The sequence below is a fragment of the Prenolepis imparis genome, unplaced genomic scaffold, assembly GCF_030444845.1.
Source record: "Prenolepis imparis isolate NDT839.2.m4 unplaced genomic scaffold, iyPreImpa1.0 SCAF_10, whole genome shotgun sequence".
Lineage (NCBI taxonomy): Eukaryota > Metazoa > Arthropoda > Insecta > Hymenoptera > Formicidae > Prenolepis > Prenolepis imparis.
Window position 1 is genome coordinate 16,352,071 of NW_028141168.1, and position 24,627 is coordinate 16,376,697.

The following is a 24,627-nucleotide window of genomic DNA, read 5'->3' on the forward strand; positions in this document are numbered from 1 at the left end:
CTCTTTTTTTTCGATCTCGCTCTCATTTTCGCTTCTTATCTCTCTCTCTCACACGCATACACACACACATTTACTCTCTCTATCGATTTTCCCAAAATGCAAAGCACGTGTCTATTTTTCCTTTTATAACATTCAAACCCACAGCCGTATAACATACGTTCGTACAACATACAAAACAGATGCACTTGCTTGCATCCAAGCACACGTTCATATACGTGTGCAAATACACGTTATACACACTCGCTCGCATACACACACACACACACACACACACACAACATAACACATATACATACACAAAATACGCGTATATAATATATTGTAGCCATTCACATAGACTTAATAGTCCTTGGTAATTTAGATAATGTTGCACCTTAGAGAATAGAGATCCACTGGTATAATTTTTTTTGCATTAAACATCTGATTAAATTACCTACTTACTTGCTGATGTTTTGTTTAAAATTGTATTCCGGCCGCGCTTAGGACTTCGCTCATACGAGATCGATTTTTTTCTTATTTCTGTTCTCGTCGTTGAAAGACATGAGTACGGATTTTAAACGAAAGAAAAGTGACCGGAAAACATCCGTCGGCTGATACACATTCATTGGATTTCCAGAGATCAATACTCGCGACATTTACTGGACGTCACAAATACATATATGTATATGCATACACACACATATGTGTATGTATATGTATACATACATATACATATAATAAAATACAAATATTGCTTTATTATTATTTTTTTAATTTAGAAAATACAGAATATGATAAATAAAGACTTTGATTGAGATCCTTTACGGATTTTTAATATACCTAAATAAAATAATATTAATAACCGCGAGCGTCGATTTAAAGTAGATGTAACGTCCAGTTTTTATCGACAAATATTTGGAACATCCAATACAATGGCATAATTAAAAATATTATTCCAACGCGTAATTTTATCGAAAAATCTTTTCAGATCGATTTTCTAGCAATGCAAATCAAAAATCCCTCATGTGTTTCACACCGATAGATATTACTGCCAATAAAAATAATACAATTATACTAACGTCAGCAAGTTGTAAAGTTATTCAAAAGCGTTAAGTACCACAACCTTTTATTCTATCTTTTCACGGCAAGACTTTTGCCCGCGCGCGGGCATGAAAATACTGAGCGTACATGCGATCTTGACTTTGCATATAATACCATTAGTTTTTGTGTGAAGATCCCAAACTCAGCCTAGAACGGTACAATTACGACCACTCACTAGAGAGTCTGACTACTAGGTATATTTTTTTTAACATAAATTTGTTTTCCTTCAATACAAGAATTATAGATACTAATTTGCGATTCTTGGTAGGTGATTATTACGACATTGTGGACGTAATTATCTAACTTTTGGGATACGCTTGTGTTCTACACTGATTTCGAAACTTACTACATTCTTTATTTCGTCACGGCTTGGTAATTAAATTAAAATAAAGAGGGAAGAAGACGTTTAATCCGCGAACTATTTGTGCGTCCTTCCTCCTCGGTCGAGAAATTATAAATTATAATATGCATCCCGATAAATGTAAGTTGCAAATTTGATTAGATCAAGTGTCACATTTATTCACAAAATGTTCGAATCAAATATTGAAAAAACTATTTATTAAGAACAGACATTTGCATTTAGAGTCTACTGTTTATAAAATTTTTACGCTAATTATTACCCCGTTCAGAGAAAATGATATAAACAGATAAAAGCGCAAATAAAAACAGATATCATAGAAAACCTTTTTTTAATATTAGCTTTTTATAATATTAGTTGTATATAGATATATACTCGACAAAAGAGAAATTTGTAAGCCTTTATATAACGCGATCGTAACCGATATCAAAGTGAAAAATTAATTGAAAGAACAATGCACATGCACTTACGCGAGATCAGTGAGTCCACTTACCCCTAAAAGCGACCCATCCATTTTACAACTTGCGACTCTCGACGGACCATCCAGCCCTAACTCCAAAATCAATGGTGTTTGATTGGATCGGTCCCGGATGTAAACTGCAACGATACGTTCCAATACCCGGACCCGACAATGTAAGACGAGGTAAATACACGATGCGGAGCGGGGAAAGAGAGGGGGAGACTTTGAAGGGGGCGGTGGGAGGAGTAGGGGTACACACTAAGTGACATTAATTACCTTTTTACTTTATGTATATATATATGTATATATAACTGGAGAAAATACTACCGAATTACGAATTGGACAGATTGCTTGGTGTCGCTCGATGACGCGTATTACACGTGTAATAGCGACATCCGACACCGACACTCGAAAAGAGTCTTCGGCCCGCTTGAAATAGCGGCGTCTTTGTTTTCTATACAATAGCGAAGTCTTCGCTTGTTGAATAATAATAATATAATTAATAATAATAATAATTAATAATATATAATATACTACGCGCGAGCTCTTTATCTTTCCTTAAGTGGAGGCAGTCTTTGAACGGCTGCTCGACAGAGTCCATGAGGATTTTTCGTCGTTCCCGTGAACGTGGATATCGATCGACGATTCACCGAGGATCGGTGACGTCCCCGGAGATGTCTCGAACGGGTTTTTTCTTTCTCTGGAGCGTCCGGTGCTCATTCAGGCAGCCAAGCCGTGAGGCGTCTGATGTAAGAGCGCGGGATACTGTTGGGTCACGTGCGCCAGCTGATGATGGTGGCCGCCGCTGTGTGCGTGCGCGTGTGTGTGTGGATGGACTACGGCCGTAGCGGGCGTCACGTTGCCCGACGACGACGACGACACGTGAATCGGCGGCAGCGGCGTCTGCGGCTGCGGCGCGTGGAGGCTATGGCTGCTGCCGTGACCTGCTACCAGGCTGCTATGGCTGCCCCCGTGGCTGCCACTGCTGCCGGACGAGGTGTGGCTGTGATGATGGTGCCCGAAGACGACCCCAGAGAAGGCCACGGGTCACTGATGATGCTTCGTGGAGCCGTTCGCGTGATGCGCCTGCGCGACCACGTGGTGACTCGAGGGTGGCGCGTGCGCGGTGCTCGGATGGTGGTGACTGCCGGTCGCCGCGTGGTGGTTCGCGTTGTTGGCGCTGCTGCTGTTGTTGTTGTTGTTGTTATTCTGCTGCTGGGTCTGCCGCTGACTGTTCTTCTTGTTCTTCATACGACGGTTTTGAAACCAGATCTTCACCTGGCGCTCGGTCAGATTCAGATTGCGCGCGAGCTCCCACCGCTTCTGCTTCGACACGTACGCGTTAAAGAGAAACTCCTTCTCCAGCTCGAGGGTCTGAAACTTGGAATAGGGCTTGCGTTTCTTCCGTACCGTCACCTGGCCCGTCCACTCCAGGGGATTGGCGCCGCCGCATCCGACGCCCATCCCGGCTACGCCGACCCCGACGCCGACGCCCGCAAGTGAACCTGCGGGAAACAAGGAAGATGGGGAGGAACCCCACATCACTTAACACAATTAGTTTGCCTGATGATAAAACAACCTAGCTGCTAGCTAGTAATATATTCGGCGCTTCGGTCAAAAAAAAAAAAAAAAAAATCGTACAGATAAATTCGTAAGACAAACTTTACTCCAGCTTACTCTGCGCTTCTGTCTTTACGAAATTTATTATAGTCCGAATAATTCAACCGGCAATTACTCAAAATACACGGATATTAATAAATTTACTTTAGCGTTTGTACACTAATTTTTCATTTACTCGCCGACAATCTAACATAAGCGGATTTTGAATGAGGAAAGCGGTTGTACTGGTTTCTTTTTCTCGTTTATTACCGCCAGTCATTACTGCAAAGCGACTGAACAGAAATGAGCGCAGATATATCGGTTCGTTAATCAGTGTATCGGCGCGTAACTGATACCGTTATTCCTCTTTTTTATCAGTAAACATTTCATAATCGTCCACTATAAATAATTATGTACGTATAATAAGCTGATAAAAGCAAATTGCGTTGGTATTTGTTGTGGAAACTTATCACTATCGTATATGCGAACCAGATTGAACCGGAGAAATTATTAAAATGATAAAGGTAAACCCGCTACCGATTTCATAAAGTTCATAAGTCTCGAGAAAGGGAAAATAAAACGGACATTCAGCATTTAATTGCATCCGTCGTATAATTATATTAAAAATCTTCGGATCGTTAATTATAATGAAAGAATGCAGCATCTTTCAATTAACTTCTTTAATTCGTATGATTATTGAAGATATTCTTTCGTAAACAAAATTGGTTGATATAATAACTAATATAACGATTTTTTTTATCCGTCAAATTTCAGCAAAAAATATTCAGTAATTTATATATGAATTTCTTTTTGAAAATTGGAATAATATCATCCTAATATTGATTTGTCTATTTTCTGCTAATATTAAATAAAAATAGTCTTTGTATTCCACACTCAATAATTCATATATTGCATATGTGTATGCAATTTTATCAATCAAAATATAAATAGAGAAAGCATCTTTTAGCACACGATATCTTTCCAAAAAAATTCGTCATATTTCTAATTTCTAACAAATTTAATTTATAAAATCATTATGTTTTTAATATATATTCAATAAAATTTTATTTCCTTCGTAAAAATTATTAAAAATGTGCTGCTCGCGATAGCATTCGACATTAAATGATTGTTTCTTCAAATTAAAAAATAAAATTTGAAAGATGTAACATTTTTTCTATTCTCTCTTCGATTCTATTTTTTTCTCAGTTTAGGGCGCATCATCGACCGAATCCGTGCCTGGAAGAGCTCTCCGAATGTCAAAGCGTGCACTTCAGCTATGTATGTGTGCGCGCAACGTTATTCGTATATATGTAGATATACATGCATGCATACATATATACATACATATACATACATGCATACATGAGGGTTGCCGCAGCCGTTCCCGGCACAGTGGTATGATATAATTGGACCGGTTCTACTAACCACACGAAAAACATGAAGCCGGCGCGAACCGTTGTTAGGTCCTCGACTGGTTGGTGGTTTTTAACAGGGCATACTCTATGCCCCGTTGCAGACCGAGAATGTGGAGCGACGCGAATACATTTGTTAAAGCGGAATATACAACGGGATGATGGTGCAAGGTGCATATACCCGCGCCAGAGTGGAACGGATAGCGATTACGAAAGCCCGCGGACTCATCATCATCCCGCGTGGTCTATCTTTAACCCGGCCGCGCGACTGGATAAACGTCTTCGTCTTGGTCTTGGTGTACGCGAATGCAACGAAATTGTTCCTATCCAGCGGGGTGTCCTATCCGCGACACGTTAAATATTTTCGCGTAGTAGGGGAAGGAAGAAGAGGAGGAGAGGCGAGGAAATAATGTTCTAGGAATATCGTAGTGCACTTGATATCACAAAAATGTTGAAATGTCTTCTTATCTTTGTGCGAATAAATATTCCTCCCCTTCCTCCCCCTCTCCAATGAATATCGCGGTTTGCTTCGTCACTTGCATATTCTCTATCAAACAGTAAAAAAATTATAGCCGATACCTCACGTGTTTTATATACACATATACATACGTATATAATGTGTTCTATAAAGAATGATTCTGTATTACAGTAAAATATATATAATCGTGATATTAATTGATGTAAATAATTAAAAAATTTAAAGGAAATTCGATTCGCACAAAAGTATTGCAAATTATCCAAAGGGATCGAATCGTCTATTTTTAGCCCACCTAAAATCTGAACAAACGCATTGCTACCGGATGTAGCATTATGTCTGATCCGTCGGAACATATGCTTGCGATGGGCGCCATCCGCGCGGCATTAAGTATATCTCAGATGTCACGCAGGTATTTTTATAGATCTCAATTGACCCAAAATTTCTTGCATTTATTATTAAAAAATTATTTCTCTCTTAATTTCAAAAACAACCCCTCTTTCGAACGTAAACAAAATAAACATATATATAAATACAAGTTTTTTATTTAATATGGAAATTAATTAATACCTTTCGCCCCTCGAGTTTCATCTCAATTCAGTTATTAAATTTTTCTCCGTTTCGTTCTGAAGTCTTTCTCTATTTTCAATATGTTTTCTCGTTGCTTAAACATGATTATTTAAATGACAAGAATATATTATAACATTAAATATTATTATATATACTAATTATTTAACAAAAATCGCAAGATTCTCACGAATGTTAACGTATAAAACAAATCGAAAGAGCACGAATAAAATATTCAACATTTAAAAAATTAAAATAAATAAATGTCTCATAATTCCTATAAAAAAGTAATAAAAAGGATAATATAATATATGCAGATTATGTGTGAAAGATATTCAGAGATCGTTCAGAATTTATAGTTTTCTCTCTCCAGTAATCAGAAGCCTCTGATAGAAAGAGTCGAAGGGTTCGTAACTTGGGGTTGCCGAGGGTAATAGGTGAAATATCGATTGGAAATAATTCGATATCTTTTACATTACTTTTACCGTATAGATATTTTCATTGTTACTTTATAAAATAAAAAATATGTACAAATTTAGTAAAATAAAATTTAAAAAATTAACAGTACATTACATATTGAGCAATATTATAAAAATGTTTCATCGATATATTGTATAATTTATTCAATTTATTTAATTATTCAAGCTATTAAAATTCCTAAACTATTCCTACTCTACATTTAATTTAGTAGTGAATAATTTTATTTCGCAAAGCGAGAGAAAAGATTAGAGGATAGAATCTTCTTTTTTTTTTCTTAGATAAAAAGCAAAACTAAATTTCTCAAACGACCTATTCAGTTTCTTATTTGTATAAGCAGATGGAATATTTGATTTTCAAGGAACCCCGGACTTAATAAAGCCATACTTTATGTTAAATTTATTCCGTCCTGTGATGTAAGTGCGCATAATGATGACCGGTAGGCCTCAGAGGCCTAATTAAGCAGGAACAGACCGTCCGTGGTATATTAAATACGGACACCAATAAACGCCCGACGTTCCTGTGAATGTACGAAGATAATATCTCACAAGCGGAGGATCCCAGGTTGTCTTGCGTGCAGGAGAAGGAGAAGGAGGGAAAGAGGGGCACCTGGAAGACATTGTAATCCGGCCTCTCGGAGATTACCCGGACTAATATGGGATGGCACGACCGCGATACGGTGCAAGCGGCGCACTCTCTGGTGTCAAGCGAACGGGTAAAGATAATGGAGCCGCCATCTATTGGGTTACGCTTAAACTATACACAGTGCGCGCCCCGCATTCCGATATTTTGTATGTAGCCGTATCGTAGAGCGGCATCACGCTTGCGCACACATGCTCTCTCTCTACCCCTCATCATCTAGCGCGCACGATTAAAATTCCCTGGCTGATGATCACGCGAACGTTATCTCGGTTATCGGAACGCCGTCGATGGCGGTCGCACGAGCGACAATAAGTAACGATAATCGAAACGACGAACGTCATGCCAAGTAGTAGTAGCGATACACAGTAAAGTAATTTTTTTTTCTTTTTTGAGAAGGACAAGGCAAGAGCGAACGCGACGATCGATGAAAAATACCTCTTTATTATACATCTGCTATGAAATTCAAATATAATTCTCCACGTGTACGGAGAGAGGCTCGTATTCTATGATTTCAGTCGTGATATAATTATACTGAATGGAATTCACAGTGATATATTACACGTACACTGGGTGTGTAACGTGTGACGCAAAAAATACATAAATTATAATGATATAAAAACTCTACATTTGCAGTTTCTCGACGGAAAAATAAAATTAATGCTCCATATTTTATATAAAATTTCCCGATAAAAATATCTTCCAGCATCTGCGACACAATTACGTACTTGTGAATATTTTTCAATAAAAAATGTATATCGAATAGCGGCGATTTTAAGGTATATAATTTTTCCTCTGTGTGAAAAAAAAAGTTATTGTACGGAAGTGAAATAATGAGAAGATGGATAAAGTGACAATACAAACGCGTGAACAGCCGTTAGCCGGAAAGAGACTGAACGCCTGTACGGGTCATGGAACGGATCAGCTGATCGGAGGCGCGCGCCAGAGTTTACGAGTTACGGCCGCCAATAAACCCCGGCCGCTGTCGTTCGTTGTTGCTCATGCGACGTTTCATGGGTTGCAGAGTCCCGGAGAAAAGGACAGAGAAAAGGACAGAGGAAAGGAGGAAGAGGAGACACAAAAGGGAACGATGTGAATGAACGATAACTGGCGGTCGAATAAGTTCGTCAGAGAGATACTAGAAAGGTCGTAATAACACTAAGTATCGCGTATGCAATTAAATATAAATTAACGGCGCTCTTTTCGTCACATATATATACCTGATCACATTTATGATATTACGTTGTTTCTCGAATCGTCTTGGTTCAATCTGTCTCGCTATACGTTAAGGTGACAAATTAATTGTAAATTTTAAATCGTCGGTTCATTAATTTCGAATAATCTCTCAGGATCTGGCGGCTGAAGAACATTATATCGATTTATGATACTTGCGAAAGCAGAAAATTATCCAAGTTTTACGATCTCTTCGTTGTATAGGAAAGTGTAGATAGTTTTACACATTACGAGTAAAAAATTAGATATATATATATATATATATATATATATATATATATATATATATTGTATATATGTATATCTGATGAATTAATTTCTCTTCTTTCTTATTAATAATTCAACGAATAATAATGAATAAGGATATATCAACAGTGATAATCTTCCGCGATAATATAAATAATATTATTCAACGAATTTATATGTGTGTATATATATATGATGTTACGTCTCAATATTTTATATATGAACTTGAAAAGAGATTTGGATCTCTCTCTCCGAGATCCTTGCGGTGAGAGAGAAAAGGACAAAAACAAGGAGCCGGAGTAGATGCTTACCTGGAGGTGGGTAGGGGCTCGAAGTAACAGGCTCGGGCGCACCGTAGTTTCTCAGACCGCCGTATCCATCGTGGGGAAAGGCACCTTCCGCGGCGACCATAGCAGCGGCTACCCTACCGCGGTCGTCCGCCGCGGATGGCGCCAAATACGGTACCCCCGCCTGCGAGTGAGGATGATGATGTCCGGCCGTGTCCACCGGATGATGATGCCTCGCCGTCGTGTACGGGGCGTAATTGCACCAGCTCTGGGAGAAGCTCTGATGGCAGGAGACGGCCGGGTCGGCGACGCCGGTGGTGGACCCACCACCGCCGGTGGACGACGTCGTTGTTGCCGCGCCGGCCGAGTTGTAGGACTTGTAATCCGAGGTAGAGCCGGCGGTGCCGGCCGAGCCGGCTGTGGCGGGCGACCAGAAGCTAAGGGTAGCCCCGACCTTCCGGTTGTCCCTGGAAGAACCGGAAGTCGAGGTGGGATCGGCCGCCAGGTTGTAATACGTGGGGGGATTGTTACCCCCGTAGGCCTGATGATGGTTCAACGATTCGCCGCCGCCCGTCGTGGACGAGTAGTGGGAGTCCTGGGGATGGTGCGGGCTGTAACTCCAGCCGCCTTGGGACCCCGCCGAGGACGAGTGTGAGTGCCGTATCACGCCCGCCGCCCCCGCACCACCTGGCGCGCCCGTCGACTCTACGCAGGCAACCTCACCGTAAGTGGAACCACCGCCCCCCGGGGTCGCCGTTAATCTCTTGGCGGGTATATGAAGCGGTCCGGCCGTGCTGTTGCTCGCTACCGAGGAAGCGCTCGGCGAGGTTGAACTGGCGCTCGCTGTAGGCGCCGGGGGCGCTGTCGTTGCCGATGATACCGGTGCACCAGGTGAAGTCGGCGTTGTCGCTTGCTGATGAGAGCCCGGGGTCGTGGTGGTCTGCTGTTGAATCGATACGAGGGTCGAAGCGGTCGGTGGAACTGGCGGCGGGCTGTCCTCGTAGAGGGAACCGTTCATCATGGCCCACCAGGTCACCCCGGTGGAATTCCCCGCTCCGGTTGCTGTTCCCATCGATGTAACGGAGCCAGGGTGACCCATGCCGGAGCCACATAGCGGCGCGGCGTGAACATTATCGTACAGCGTCGCCGTCGAGCAAGCCACGTGATCGGCGATGGTGCAGATGATGACGATTTATTGCCGGTGTTTACAACAATATTTATGCCGATGATCGGCGTCAATCGGCGTAAGACGACGGTCCCGGTTCGCGTTCAACGATACAATCACAAATCCACGCAAAGGTTTAGATTGATCAACGTTCACCCCGAAAGTCGTCGCGCGGTCATCGTACGCGGAGCAACAACGTGGTCGTAAGTTGATTTTGATTTTTTTTCAATGTTCAAAACACACCGAAGCACAGAGCGTAGATCGCAGACGGAATAGTTCAATGGAAAACGCGACGAACGTGCGTGGACATTCAAGGGTATTCACCGCGGAGCGAGAAACCGAGCGCTCATCGTAACCGAGCCGGTCGTGTTGGTCCGTGAATTCACGGAGTAAATAAAGAAAGCGCGTGCACACACGAGAGAAGGTAGTGGAGGAGCAGGAGGTAACGGGTGGGGATAGGGAAAATCGTGCGCGTAGTCCGATGATGGGGTTGACGGCGGGGGAGAGAGGGTGTAGCGCCGCAGCAGCAGACAGGTGGAGGGGTAAACGCGGGACGGAGAAGCGAAGAGGCAGCGCAAAGGATAGACAGGAGCGAAGGATAGAGATCAGGTGCGTGGCAAATCCGCCGACAATAGATCCACACGCGGCAATAATGACAACGACGACGATGATGATGTCGACGACGATAAAGACGACCAAGTCGTTGACGTTGATGACAACAAATGGGATGATCGAGTGGGTCAGCGAGCGAGCCACGTGTACGAATGTAGATCAGCACACAGATCGTCGTGTAGATATGTTATGCGGTTGTCCAGGTCCAGCAATGTGGGAGAGACGAGTGTTAATGAAACAAAAACAAAATGACACAACGCGATTTAGAGAGAGTGCATCATCGTTCGAGTCGAGAAAAGTTCGGGGTGCGCTCGTTATTAAAGCCCAAGTCAACGTCTTCAAGAACCAGAGCGCGTGCGGTTCTTGAAAAAAAAAATCAACACTACCAGACACTTGGCAATCAGTCGATTAGCTCTCGACGAGCTAACTCACTGCGCGACCGAATGGATTACGATCGTCCCGCGACCGATTATACACAAGTCGCACGTCGTGCTTCCGTTTCTGTCACCTACGACAGCCGTCATCTTCATCGCGAGAGGATCCCGAGCGCGCTTCATCAAACGTCCCGCCTATTCAACTTGTCAACGATGCTACTTGTCAACGACGAGTAAATTCGAGTATTTAGAGCCGAGAGTGTCGATCGAGTCTAAGGAGAGAGAGCGTATCTCTGATCGGACCGGAATCCCTTTTGTCCCCCGCGTGTCTTTTCGTCTCTTCAGGTAGTAGTCGGTCAGATCAGGTAGAACCACCCCTCGTGTTTAGTGCGGGTTTAATGCGGCGAAGGATTTTCAGCAGGTAGCAACGCCTCTCTCCGGTCCCGAGAATCGTGCGCCGATACACACACGCACGACGCTCACACACATGGGAATAACCCCCTTTCTTCTCTCTGGCCTCGCTGAGCCGAACTGAGCGTCAACTGAGAGCTCTGCCCGCGGCTCGGAGTCGAACGGGCCAGAAACGACGCGAGCGCGATCTCTCGGATCGTTTGTCGAGCGAGGTCCGGACGAACTCGTTGTCTCCCACTCTCCGCTTCTCTCTCGCGCGCGTTTCCACAACCGCGCGCGTTCCCCTACCCTTCTTCGCCCGTGCGCTTCGCGCTCTAATCTGCTTTTCCTTCCTTCTTCTCCGCCGCCGCGTTTCGTCTCGCGTCGCGAGCCAGCGAGCGCAAACATACCAACTATCTTTTACGAGAGAGGCTGCCTTTTCTCTGAGTTTTCGAGAAATATTGCGCGAATCCGCCGAATGTCAATATGCCGCTTCTTTTCCTCAAACGTGATCGATTCGCATTCAACGGGCGGAGAAAAACAAAATGATGATCCACGAGTAAAATGACAGATCAATGATAATTGCTTCTAATTACACTTGATGGAAACTTTATAGAAAAATTCTACCGAGAGAGATGTCTTCTATTTTAATGAATCTTATAACATCAAATTAATTTTTTTTTTCCATTTAAAATAAATTTTAAAAACAATTTTTTTTACATAACAATTTTTTATCTTTGGAATGTAACATAATTACAATTATCTAATCGGCTAATTTTTGCATAGTAATTTTTCCAACTAATAATGGCGATAAATAAACAATTAAAATATCAGACCTTGCTTTTTTGATATCTTTATAATTCATTCACCGTAAAAATATTTATCAAATACTGCTATATCTTTATTTCGATTTGTTAATTATAAATAAATAGGCTTTTAACAAGTTACTTTTTTCTTTCTATTATTTATTATTATATGTATCTTATTGAAATATTCTCATCTTGTTGCTTCTAAAACAGATGCATGTCTATTTTTTTCTTTTCTTTTATTTATTTACTCTGAGAGAATTTTTTTTATTCGCGTGATAAACGTATAATTCGTCAAACTTATTAGAAATGTACATTTCAATTTTCTCTCTCCTTCCCAGGAAATGTCACGTGGCTAGTGAAATGCTCTCATGGATCACGCTTGCTAGCATCGGACTCATCTTTAATAGTGTGTATGTGCATGTACACGCAGCGCGCGAGCAATACGTCATGGCAGTATTGCAGTCTAAATCTCGGTACTTTTATGGGCAGTAAAGTAAAACGGTCTGACAACAACTCCGGTAGCACACACGCTTTCCATCTGTCTGTCCATCAGTGTCGTGTGCCACCAGATCGTGTTGCCCACGAGAGAGCACGTTTTAATGATCATTAATCATTAGTAATCAATATTAGTAATTAAAAAGAAAAATCCTCAATTTTTCTAAGAATTTCGTTCTGATGTAAAATTAAGAAAAAAATTTTAATGATTAAATTTTTCATAAATTAAATTTAAATCTTATTAATTACTTATAATTATGATACAATTATTATATTAATAAAATTTCAATGTGTATATGAATAAATTATAATAAGCAAGAAAAAAATGTATGTATATTATCGTTTTAAACTAAAAACAAAAATGAAATATATAAAAGTTTTTAAATAAAGTAATTATGTAAAATCCAAGAAAGATTGAATTAAGAAAGATTTAAAAAATATTACTACAATAATATATATCGATAATATATATTCTGAATATTTATTTGAATTTTATTTCTTAAATTTGAAAAAGTTAAAAAAAATAGAAAAATATTCTTAATGTATATTTTAAATTACTAATTCATATTTATTTTATTTTTATCTTATGATAGAAAAAAAATTAAATTTGCAAGATTAATTTTTAAAATTTATTAGAAATTAAACATTGAATTTCCAAAAACTAAAATTTTATCTCAAGGCTACACGTTAAGTCTGTTCGTTTTTTCCGACACCATACAAATCTTATTGTGTACTCTGATACATTTCTGCTTTAAATTAATTTATTTTAGCGTCGATAAAAAACTAAGCATTTCACAAAATTAAATTTACTCTACAAAATAAAAATTCAAACAAATCTTCTCTATCAATTTGCTGTACGACATAGAATAATAACGGCTTATTTATTTTTTAATTTTACATTTAAAATATGATAAATAATCTGACTAGATGTCGATTATTGCTTGACATATGATATAAAGATAATTCAGCCTGTTATCCTATATTATAAGAATGCCTAGTATAAATAATATCTAAACATACATATGATGTTTATACTCTCTCTTGCTACCCTTTCCAAAAGTATTTTCAGAAAATGCATAGGGAATATTAAGCAATTTATGACGCCTATGTATATTCGATTATATGATTAATGCGATCCAATGAAAACGAGGTCGATTGATCTGTCATCGGCGAGCCAGACAACGAGACGATTTCGAGAGCGATTGTGACAGCGTACACGTGTACTAAGTAGGAAATACAACTCGTGCTTGAATACGAGTGTAATAAATCGCGCGGGAGGCGCGAGCCACTCGACGTTTGTTGTACAAGCGACGCGATCATGAATGGACTTTATAGCAGCCCGTCCATTTATAGGTAGTATGCGCGGTTTAGTAGCTATGGGCTTAGTACGAGACGCGGTTGTATACACAATCCTCTGTTTACTACAAGTATGTACGTAGCTAGGAAATGGATAGGTTTACCGTTAAATTTTCATTTCAGCTTTCGCCAAGTTGATCATTCCGCATTAATATCAATTAATCAAATCTACGGATACACTAACGAGGAAAAAATTCTCTCTCTCATTTGCCTTATTGTAATATATGTTCCTATAAACTCGGTTTTCTTGTCGTCGATGTTATATCGATTGATTGCCAAGTATCATATGTGTGCAAATAATATTCTTAAAAAAAATATTTATTTTTTTAAGTATTTTTATATATGAAAAAGAAGATTATTGAACTGATAAATTAAAAATATAGTTCTTTACTGATTGTATCTTATAAAGAGACCGATACATTTCTATTTAGAATAAAAAATAAATTGTTGTACATGATAACTGATTATGCAACTGACCTTGTATACCGGGCAGTGTTCCGGGGAACACGCGGGAAAGCCTAGAAATATAAACAGAGATTGTAATATTATTGGACATTTTATTTACAATTTAAAATTATTTTTACATGAAAAAAATGTATAGTGAAAAATCGAAAAATATTATGATTTTTTGTAATTATAATAGAGATACTTCTTTTATAAAATTATGAATAATTTAGTATCGCTGTGTTTAATTATATGTATAACTATAATGGATGCTATTATAATGTAGAAAATATATATAATTTGAAAGCTGCTAACCTGCTGCTCAGCTCGAACGGGTGAAACGTCTTCTCCACGGCGCCGTACACTTTGAGGCCTTTTATTTACAAGTCTAAGAGGAAAAACGTCAGCCTGCAAAAAGAAAGACGGAAGTGCAAATTAAATGGTCTGTTCACTGATAACTGCCCTTCATAACGGGCCGTGTCGCCGTGGGTTTTATACGGCTTTTAGTAGCCTCCATCACGGCAGGTATAAAGTTCTCTACCTTGTACAACCGTTAATGCGACGCCATGCTCCATAACGAAACTTTACTTAGCCCTCTTCCTACACTTGGAAACTCAACTTCGCCAAACCTCTTAAAAACGTTCATTATGCACTTTATATATACCGAAATAAATAAAATTCGACTAGAGAAAAAAATAACTTGATATTTCAAAAACGTCATTTAATTATCCTAGACTCAACAGTTAGTCGCAAAATTCAATTAAGTTCAATGCAATTTTTACTTATTTACAAAATATAATAGCATTATATTTAAACGAATATGTGTATAATGAGAAATAAATATTCAATATTTATTCAAAAAGCAAAATTATCTATGCTGTCGAAGCAATTAAATTAACTATGCGATTCTCCTCGAGATAGAAAATAAATTCAATCGAAAAAGTGTACCTACGAATTTCGATTTACTACGACGGGCGTGAATAACAGGGTCGGTCGGTGTTGAAAATAGAAAATGTAGAAATGCTCTCTAGAGAAATCTGCGGAGTAAAATCTCTGAGTGAATTTATACCGAAGTCTCAAACGGGAAAACTTGAGATAAGATGCAAAAAGCGGATATCTTCGAAACTATCATCAACGAAAATATTAATAGCAAATCAATAAAGGAAAATTTCTTTTTTTCTTTAAACTTCTTTAAGATTGTCCAATAAGATTGTGGATGCAACTTGCTATAGCTTTATTTGCATATTTTATTTTACTTTTTTATGTTAATATAAATAATTATTATTTTTTTATTTTCAATTTTATCTCTATTTTTGTTCGTGCCAAGATCTCATTATACACACGATAGCAAGATTAACAATTATATAATATATTGATATCTCAATAAAACCGCGTTAAATATATTTATATAGATAAACATCTGCTGTATAATATAATAAAGACTGTTTAGCCTTTCTCTAAATGTCAGAAGGGGGCAAAAAGTTCCGTTTTCCCAGTTCAAGGGAGAAATGGTGTCGGCGAAATGTAGGCAGGACGTGCTACGGAGGATATTACTTTTAAGGTTGAACAATAAGGGGTTGGAGGAAGGTCGGAGAACGCGTTTGGCAAACTCGAGGCCTGTGCAAACTAGAGGAGATTGGTCGAGGGAGCACAACAATCGGACACGAGAAAGCTCTTGGTCCCCTACCATTCCTTTCGTTGCCAAGGGGGTAAAATGTTATGCTGGGATGCCAACACACACTCGCGAGCTCACACGAACGGTCCACTCGCGCGGAGCATTTGGGAGAACCGGCCCATTTGTCACTCAATGCTATCCCTTCGACCCCTTTCAAACCTACGCACTTGTGTAATCAAATCAAATGTCGTATGTTTCTCAACCATTACGCGCCATTTTGAGCGTAAGTTCAAGTAAATTATTCGTGTATATCTGATCTTAACATTTTTGATGTATATTTTATATGTAATTTGGGTATTTTTTATTCATATCTTGATAAGTGAACGTAGGATATATATTTCCTTCATTAACAATATTGAGAAATAAAGATAGTATATAAAAATTATAGCGATGTAAAAAATTAATACACGATGACAATGAGCTCTGTCGATCTCTAATGGATAGATCGATATATTTAGCACCTCGTTATATCCCCAAAAAGATTTATAAGGAGCTAAAAAACTTTTCAACAAAGACTAAGTGATAAATTACGAATGAAACAGAGATTGACAATATTCTGATCGAGAAATGTAAATGTAAAAATTAGTAATTATCTACATAAACATATATACTTATAAATATAGCAATATGCTCTTGCTCGAGATAATTAATACTTAATGAGATGAATAAAAGATAAAGTGCTATTTGCAGGGAGAGATAAAATTAACTTTTTATTAAATTTTTTTTATACGAACGTCTGTCATTATGCTTATCATAACAAACTCTAGTTCGTGGTAAACAATTATTTTTAATGAGATTCTACATAGAAAAAAAATAATTTAAAAAATTGATACATATTTTCCATTACTTTATGATTACGTGACAAACACAGTGATATACACTGTCTGGACGTCTTTTCATAATTTTCGTTATCTCTAACACCTCGCTCTTTATCTCCTTCCATTTCCAGTCTGAAGTTGAAATGAGATTTCGTTGCTTCTATAGCATTGAACATTAAGTCGCGTATGTCAAGTGTCCGTAATTTTAAGTCTAATTTGAAAGTGTATGGTACCATTTAAAATAGAAAATGTTTTGTCCAAAAATTTCGTTTTTACGTATGCACAGTTTGACAATCACTTTACATTCATAAATATTTTATATAGCAAGAATCCCAGTTCTATCTCTCATTATGTCGACAGACAGCAATCCTAAACATAACACGGCAAGAGATTTAATTCATCTCTCCGACTGATGATTAAAAAAAATTCAACCCTTTCACAATGAAGAAGTTTCAAGTCCTACCGGATGGCGAAATTGAAATATAGTATTTAGGATGCTGCCATTTTAAGAACGAGAGTGTGAATATCAACGTTGGGCAACACGCCAAAATAATAAAACATGTAAACAACAATAGCCTGTACATGTGCACACACACACACACACATACGATAGAAATTCGCTATTGCGATATATTTTTATGTACATTAATCAATATACATATGTATATCCATATATAATAAATAAGCACAATATATAATCATATAAATTATGATTATACCAAAACATGTGATCTCTCTCTTTTAAATATCAGGCAATAATAATAATATCAAGCAATAATAAACTTGAAATTAGATTTAAAAAAAAGTCATTAATCAAACTCTTATTTTGTCAAATAAAGTTTTAATCTTGTCTCAAAGCTTCCCCCGTACTTATCAATTGTTTCAGCTATCCATACGTGAAAACAAGTAAGAATATTATATCATTATCATCTTGTTTACACCCTCCAAGCGCCAAATACTGTATGAGATACCTCTAGAGGTGAAGAGATCTAATTAAAGTATATACGAGCGGCGAATGCATTCGCGAATGGAAGATGAAAATACGTTCGGTATGCAAAGTAGCTCGTGGAAGTCGCGGAGGAGCGCAGGGGGTGGAAGAGTGAAATAACGCGTCTCTCATAACCGCGTGACGTGACGCGTGCCAATTTCAGCGGGGCGTCGAGACGCCTTTCGGCGCTTCAGTGCTGTCGGCACCGGGACGCCCTCTCTCCTTTCAGAGGCAGATGCTATGGCCGGACGACCAATCCTGGTCGTCCGGATTCGAGGAGCTCTTCCAATATGGCAGTGTGGCCTAGCGGGACGAAGAATACTAGCGTACTATGCCTGATGAAAGCGACAAGTGAATCCTCGTATCGCTTTGTTGCTAAGTTTATGATCATATTAATTAGTCCGACTTTCTTCGCGCGAATCACATTGTGATACATAAACCATCTCATCTCGTATCATTTTAAAATAATGCAAAACGAGATGGATAAGATGTCGATGTAAATTGGAAAAAATTATTCAGCTTAGTAAAAAATTGTTTAATTTATCTGGCAGTATTTTTTCTCTCAAATTAATTAATATAATTGTAGACTTTGAAATCCCCAATGAACTCAAACAAACCCCCTGACATATAATTTGGAAAAAATCATACAGTTAAATGATATTTCATGCATAAATATATAACATAATTATTCGTAATTTTGCATGTTCTTAACAAATGTATATTTGTTATATTTGAAACGTAGTCATTGATTCGCCAAACGCAGTGCATCGCATAATAGAGCAATTTCAAGTCCGACCGTGCAGCCTTTCCTTTTTTCCTTCCTTTTCTTTTTTTCTGCTAGCTTGAAACTAGCCGCTGGTTTGTATTTCGTATCACATTCACCAGTTACAATACAATACCGAGCCACAGCTGGAACAAAGTATAAGCGCAGGATATTCCATTTGAGTAAAGACAGAGGAAGAGTAAGGGAGAACAACACGGGGGGGGCGAGGGGGAAAGCCTAAGAGGGTTTGAAGACTGGAAAAGTGGTGGTGAGCTTGAGCGCGTAGTGTCTACGTGAGTGTATGGCGACTCGGTATTGAGTCAAGAATGGCTAGACCATTTCGTGTTCCTGGGGTTGCGTCGTCATGGGAACCATCCTCATCAGGCAAAGTCTCTCAGGATCTTTCTTCATTCTTCCGTTTCTGTCGCCCTTCCATCACCGCCTCTATATTCTGCGTGTATCCTTCTCTGTTTTGCATCGCCTTACCTGGTGAACGTGCACTATTGTCTATGCATCTCTCTTATTCAAAAGATTCCAATATTATGAGAGAATATTGTTTTAAATTACTATAATACATCTATTAATTAATCTGTAATTTTTGAGTGGGTGAATATTATTTCTGAATGCTTCATTATACACTTTTTTGTCTTCTATGCAATTCTTATTTATCTTGTACAGTTTATTCCTAATAATAATAATTATTGTTATACAGGAGGTTAATCAGTGTAAGAGAAGAAGGGCATTATTGTAAAAATAATATCCAAAGCATTAATACTCGATTGGACAAAATCAATTGATGCTCGGAGTAATAAGGGTAAGTGAAGCGATACAGTATAATGTCGCGCCCACGACATTTTCCTCGTGTTAAGTACTCGAGGAGATTGGAGCCGCATGGAAGCGAAGCTATAGATAGAAAGCTATCTGGCAGCCACGCCTCGCGAGATATCCAGATGCCGAGGCATTAGCCTTATCCCCACGATTTTACCCTGGTCGATTCTACCTTATCTCTCGATTCATTTTCATATATTATGGCACACACAGTGCGATATCCACGGTCTCTACACGATTTAGGACACTATATATATGTATATGCACAATGTGTATATCCCCATACATATATGAATATACAGATACTAAGAACAGAAGACTCTGCAAAAATGTAAGCTCGCGAATTTTATTTGCTGTAAAGAATCCCAAACTCTTTGCCATATTCGAGATAACGAATCGCCATTCTGAGATTAACATGGCGCTCAGTTCTGATTTTATAATTTAATCGCCGAACGAAGTATATTTAGTACATCGCGGGGAAGAGAGAGAGACACTAAAAATAATATAATAAAGCAGAAAAATTTTCGATAGGGGCCACAACTTGCTTTTTTTGATCGATATATCTAAGAAAAAGTTTAAGATTCTTAGTTTATATTCATTTAAAATCCGAATATACTTATAATAATTCACCATAACTTATATATAACTTTCATTTCATTATTCATACACATATATAACTTTACATCCTATAATATTCGAGAAATTCTCGTCTTTTCTGAGATACGTTGTATCTTATAACATAGTATCGAAATGTTAAAGAATAAAATAAAAAATACGAAAACTCGTCAATGATTTATGGATTTTTTCAGTTGCTTGTCTGTTAACTTTACGGCTTACGACGTTTCTACCGCTTTTTCGATTAATTTGACATTTTTACGTTTGATTTATGGCTAGACGAGTGTAGTATCCTCGAAATGAGAGAAAAAACAACGAAATAACGTTTGGCTGAATGAATCTAGCTTTACAAGCTTACGACGCACACCGTAAACTGTAAACTGCATTCTGTATACATGTCTGCGCAGCCACTATTTTTCCCTAGCAATGCTCTATAAATAATTCAACTAAAATAATATAGTTCCTCTCCGCTGCCAGGCACGATGTCTCCTCAGATTTCAGTCTCGCTGCTTTCACAGAAACGCGTAAACACCATGACCGTCATTGAATTATGCGCGAGACAGATATGTGAACGCATTTTATTCGATGTCGCAACCCGAGAAAAATGGAAAGCTTCTTTCCAGGCGTACAAAAATATTCCGCGTCTGCGATGATAATATATAGTCCAGAAATAGAAACGTCACAGTACATAAAAAATTTTTTAAAAATAAAGATTATGCTCTTTTGTATACTAGTTTATATGTCACATAAATTAAAATGTAAATATTACGATTTTTAATTGGCCGAATTGAAAAATTACTAGGAAATGCAAAAATTAAATAAAAATTAAACATATGATATGATAGAATGCATTTGGAAAAAAATAATTTAGTTGCGTAAGCGATTAAAAAATTTTTTTAATTATAGACGATAAAGCAGAAAATTAAACTTATTGAAAATAAATTTATAGAAAATATTCTACGGAAAATGATATAGATATGTACGTTCTTATTCGCGTGTGTATACAAGTGCATTCTTGTATTTCAGTGAATACATTTATTTATTATATTTTTATATGTATAGTATATGTATATATACGCATTTGTAAAGATTATAAACGCGTGTATAATATAAATATGTATATATATGTACATATGCATATATGCCGATAGACAAATGTCAGATCTCGAGATTGCAAATCAAGATGAAGCTTGCATAATGAATTACACCACAAATGTGGTAGAAATAAAATAAAATATTGTTTATAAAAATATCGCTTGTGTGATATTCTTGCGAGGATATAAGTTCTCACATCTTCATTGACGCGCTCGCAAATTCTTCTTTCGTCAAATATATTCGCAAATATGAAATATCGACGACAATAGCAATTAAATTATTATATTCGTAAACTCAATATTTGCCGACTGTACCTATCGCTTTTATAAGCACAGAAAAGCATATTTTAAAATTATTGTCAATTATATGTATATCTTATTTATCTTAAAGAATATAAGTGTTTTGTGAGAATCTGCATTACGTTACTTGCAATACTTGCAAATAAAATTCATTCCTATACGATTGCCGGAGAGATGCATAATAAATTTCTTTTCCTCGATAACGCTTGCACCCTCAGATTGAGGATAATAAAGGACTTTTACGAATGTGGTTTGACGTGACCTGAATTTCGGTGAAATTCTTTCAACGTTTGCTCGACAAGTTTTTCATACAAAGTGAAAGCGGCAACCCCGTGAAAGTAAGCGGTGGACGAAGGACGAAGGTCCTCTTGCGAAGCTTCATTCTGTGCTTGTCGCTCGAAAGATGTTGATCCAAGTGATTTCTCAGATTCTTCGGGAATACAAATGTGTCTTAAATGTGTACATCTGTGCGCTTTATAGAATATACGAGAGCCTGAATATATTACAAAACTGCATCGAGCAAATTCGACTACAGAAGAAATTTAAAATATTATTTCCGTGTTAATTTACAGAGTGAAGTGTCGTTGTTAAAAGTTATGTAAAGAATCCTTGCTTATTAAATAATTTAGAATACTTTTTTTTTATTATCAATAGTTCAAAGTAAAATCTTTTGAAAGAAATTTCTGAAGAAAATTCACCAAGATTTTACTATCATTAAAAGAAGTCTACGTAATTAACATAATTCATATTTTGTATCAATAAAATATATTTGTATAGTTTAAAGTAATCTGTATAAAAGTGTGCCAGTGTGTAATGTGTTTTACGAGTTTCTTACTCTATTTCGGAAGGAGATGTGAACTTTTTAATGTATTTGAGGAATATATTAACACGCAAACACAGGGTGTGCAATCATCGTCGTTGACTCTGGGCGTAAAATTGGCTTCGTTTCCATCGTAACGGGCTTGAAAATGACTCGACTCGAGGTAACTACACCTGCGAGGGTGCTCAGTGGCCAAATCTGCGGTCCATAAAAATAGTTACAATGTTCTACCGACGCGCGTATGATGAAAGAGATCCGTGACGAGTCGGCACGAGCCCCTAAGCGCAGTTGTGAGAAATGCACACCTATAGGTACTAAGCATCGACGGGTCGCGCGCGACCATAAAATGATCGTAAAAACTTAATTTTACGAGAGACATAATATATTTGCCACCACCACCACGGACATCGGTATCGTCGTCGAACGAAGAACGGTTGCGTGCGCGAGTGTCACGGGGTAAAATTTTGTAAATACGCGCATACAAACCTCCCCGTGCTCTCGCGTGCCGAATATGATCGGAGAAACGAACGGGAAGGATTTCTTCGCTCTGGAAACTTTCTCTCCCTGCAGTAAGCGACGCGAAGAATCGTATTCCGATGGAGGATTCTTTTGTCATTATTGAAAGTGGTAGAAAATCTAAAGAGCTCCCCTGAATTATAAATATATATATTCAACAGGTAATCAAATAATTAATATTTTTAATTTAATCAACGCAAATTGCATAATTAATTTATGTTAGATTATTTGATATAATTGTAAGTTAGATATTCTTGAAAGTAAACACATCATTGGGGCTCTAAATATTAATTTCCAGAGAAGGAGATCTCGATAAAGAAGTGACTCGTCGGTGCAAATCATCGCGAGGCCTTACCGCGAAGAACATTTTGTGGAACGACGGGAACTTGGGACTCTCAACCCGAACATCGTTTCGTTTACGACCAATTAGTAGATCCAGAAACATACCTATCTACCCTGCGGTATGGAAAAAGAAACAAACAAAGAAGAGGGCCACAAACTTGCGGTAATCTCTGAAACGAACTTCACGAATCAGGCGGCTGGTGCGCGGCTTCTACCCGAATTTTTCTGGCGAATGTAAAAGCGGGACGCCGAAAATGCCCAAGTCAAGGTATATATAATCGACCAATTCCGTGAGGTGGGTGGTCCCGGCATGTGAATCTCGTTTAAAATGACCGCCGCGTCATCATCGGAACGTCGCGCTATCGTCGATGATACATAGTAAAGACGGATGCGAAGTCCCATTAGCGCGCCCATACACGTATGCGCATTGATTTTTCGCTTGCACTTATATCTTTACCTTTACGTATCCGCAGGAAAGAATCTGTTTCTCAACAGAAAAATCGTCTGTACCAAAATGCGCGTAATTTTGTGATAAATTGTCAACCGAAAAAATTACTTAATTATATATGTATATGATTGAACGATTGAACCACTTAATAATATGCTTCAGATAATTGATTTAAACATTGCTTTTTTTGACAAACACATTTAAAAAATGTATATGTTAAAAGAGAGAAATGCAAATCTATAATATCTATATATTATTTAGCGCGATAGAATTTTTTTTGTAAATTAAAAAAAGTGATTTTAAAGTATAATCAGCCAAGAATCAAATTTTTTACAAAAGACAAAACAGCTATACATATGATGTATTGTAAATCTCACGAAACGGTACCGGCAGTGTCCATCTATAAGATGACTGAATGTTCACAATGAGTGTGAGTAGTCTACATTACTAGCAATTACTTTAACGACGCATATTAATTGGGATAATAAAATCTCTTACGAGGGTATAATTATAATATTGAATTATAGTCGACGTTTATTCTTGTCACGCGATATTAACGACGCAGTTGTCCGCGTAGACTGTTGTCGTTTATGCGTTCATTCACAATGTCAGACATTGGATTAGTAAAAGCTAAATGTGAAGCTTCTATCGCGAGCGAATCCACCTGCACACACTCCTGATGTCTTCATTCCCTCGAGTCAACCAAAGAAATATTAGAGAGAAGAGACAGAAAGAGAGAGAGAGAGAGAGGGAGAGAGTTGACGCAATAAATTTTTTTCATACATAATTACCTGTCATCTCTTCGGTTACATAAAGCTTGAATAAGAATCTACATTAATTGTCACATAAAATAATTTGCATGCAAAATTTTAAAAAGACATAGAGCTTGCGCTTTTCTAAGACGAAGAAAGTATAACTAAAAATTGATTAAATAATTTTTTC

General features: G+C 38.0%; 1 protein-coding gene and 1 long non-coding RNA gene across 4 annotated transcripts in view; both read right to left on the reverse strand.

The window, feature by feature from the left end:
• Nucleotides 1-722: 722 nt before the first annotated feature.
• LOC145942060 (uncharacterized) lies at nt 723-14,885 on the reverse strand. Of its 3 annotated transcripts, XM_083048551.1 has the most exons (4): nt 14,794-14,885; nt 14,512-14,552; nt 8,858-9,895; nt 723-3,442 (listed from the first exon to the last, which is right to left on the reverse strand). In XM_083048551.1, the coding sequence occupies exons 3-4, from the start codon at nt 9,852-9,854 to the stop codon at nt 2,946-2,948; spliced, it is 1,494 nt and encodes a 497-aa protein (XP_082904677.1). In that variant the 5' UTR covers nt 9,855-9,895; nt 14,512-14,552; nt 14,794-14,885; the 3' UTR covers nt 723-2,945. The 3 variants fall into 3 exon arrangements, with proteins under 3 accessions (XP_082904677.1, XP_082904676.1, XP_082904675.1); XM_083048550.1 differs by lacking the exons at nt 14,512-14,552; nt 14,794-14,885 and having other exon boundaries at nt 723-3,403; nt 8,858-11,908; XM_083048549.1 differs by lacking the exons at nt 14,512-14,552; nt 14,794-14,885 and having other exon boundaries at nt 8,858-11,907.
• LOC145942064 (uncharacterized) overlaps nt 14,795-24,627 on the reverse strand; it is a 73,727-nt gene continuing 63,894 nt past the window's right edge. The window contains exon 7 of the long non-coding RNA XR_014426297.1: nt 14,795-14,886. This is a non-coding gene — a long non-coding RNA (uncharacterized LOC145942064). The remainder of the gene's footprint in view (nt 14,887-24,627) is intronic.

Coding starts and splice junctions, on each gene's coding strand:
- LOC145942060 (XM_083048549.1), bottom strand. CDS start 9,932: ATGGGTCACCCTGGCTCCGTTACATCGATGGGAACAGCAACCGGAGCG. Junction 3,443..8,857: donor GAGCCCCTACCCACCTCCAG/GTAAGCATCTAC, acceptor AATTGTGTTAAG/TGATGTGGGGTTCCTCCCCA.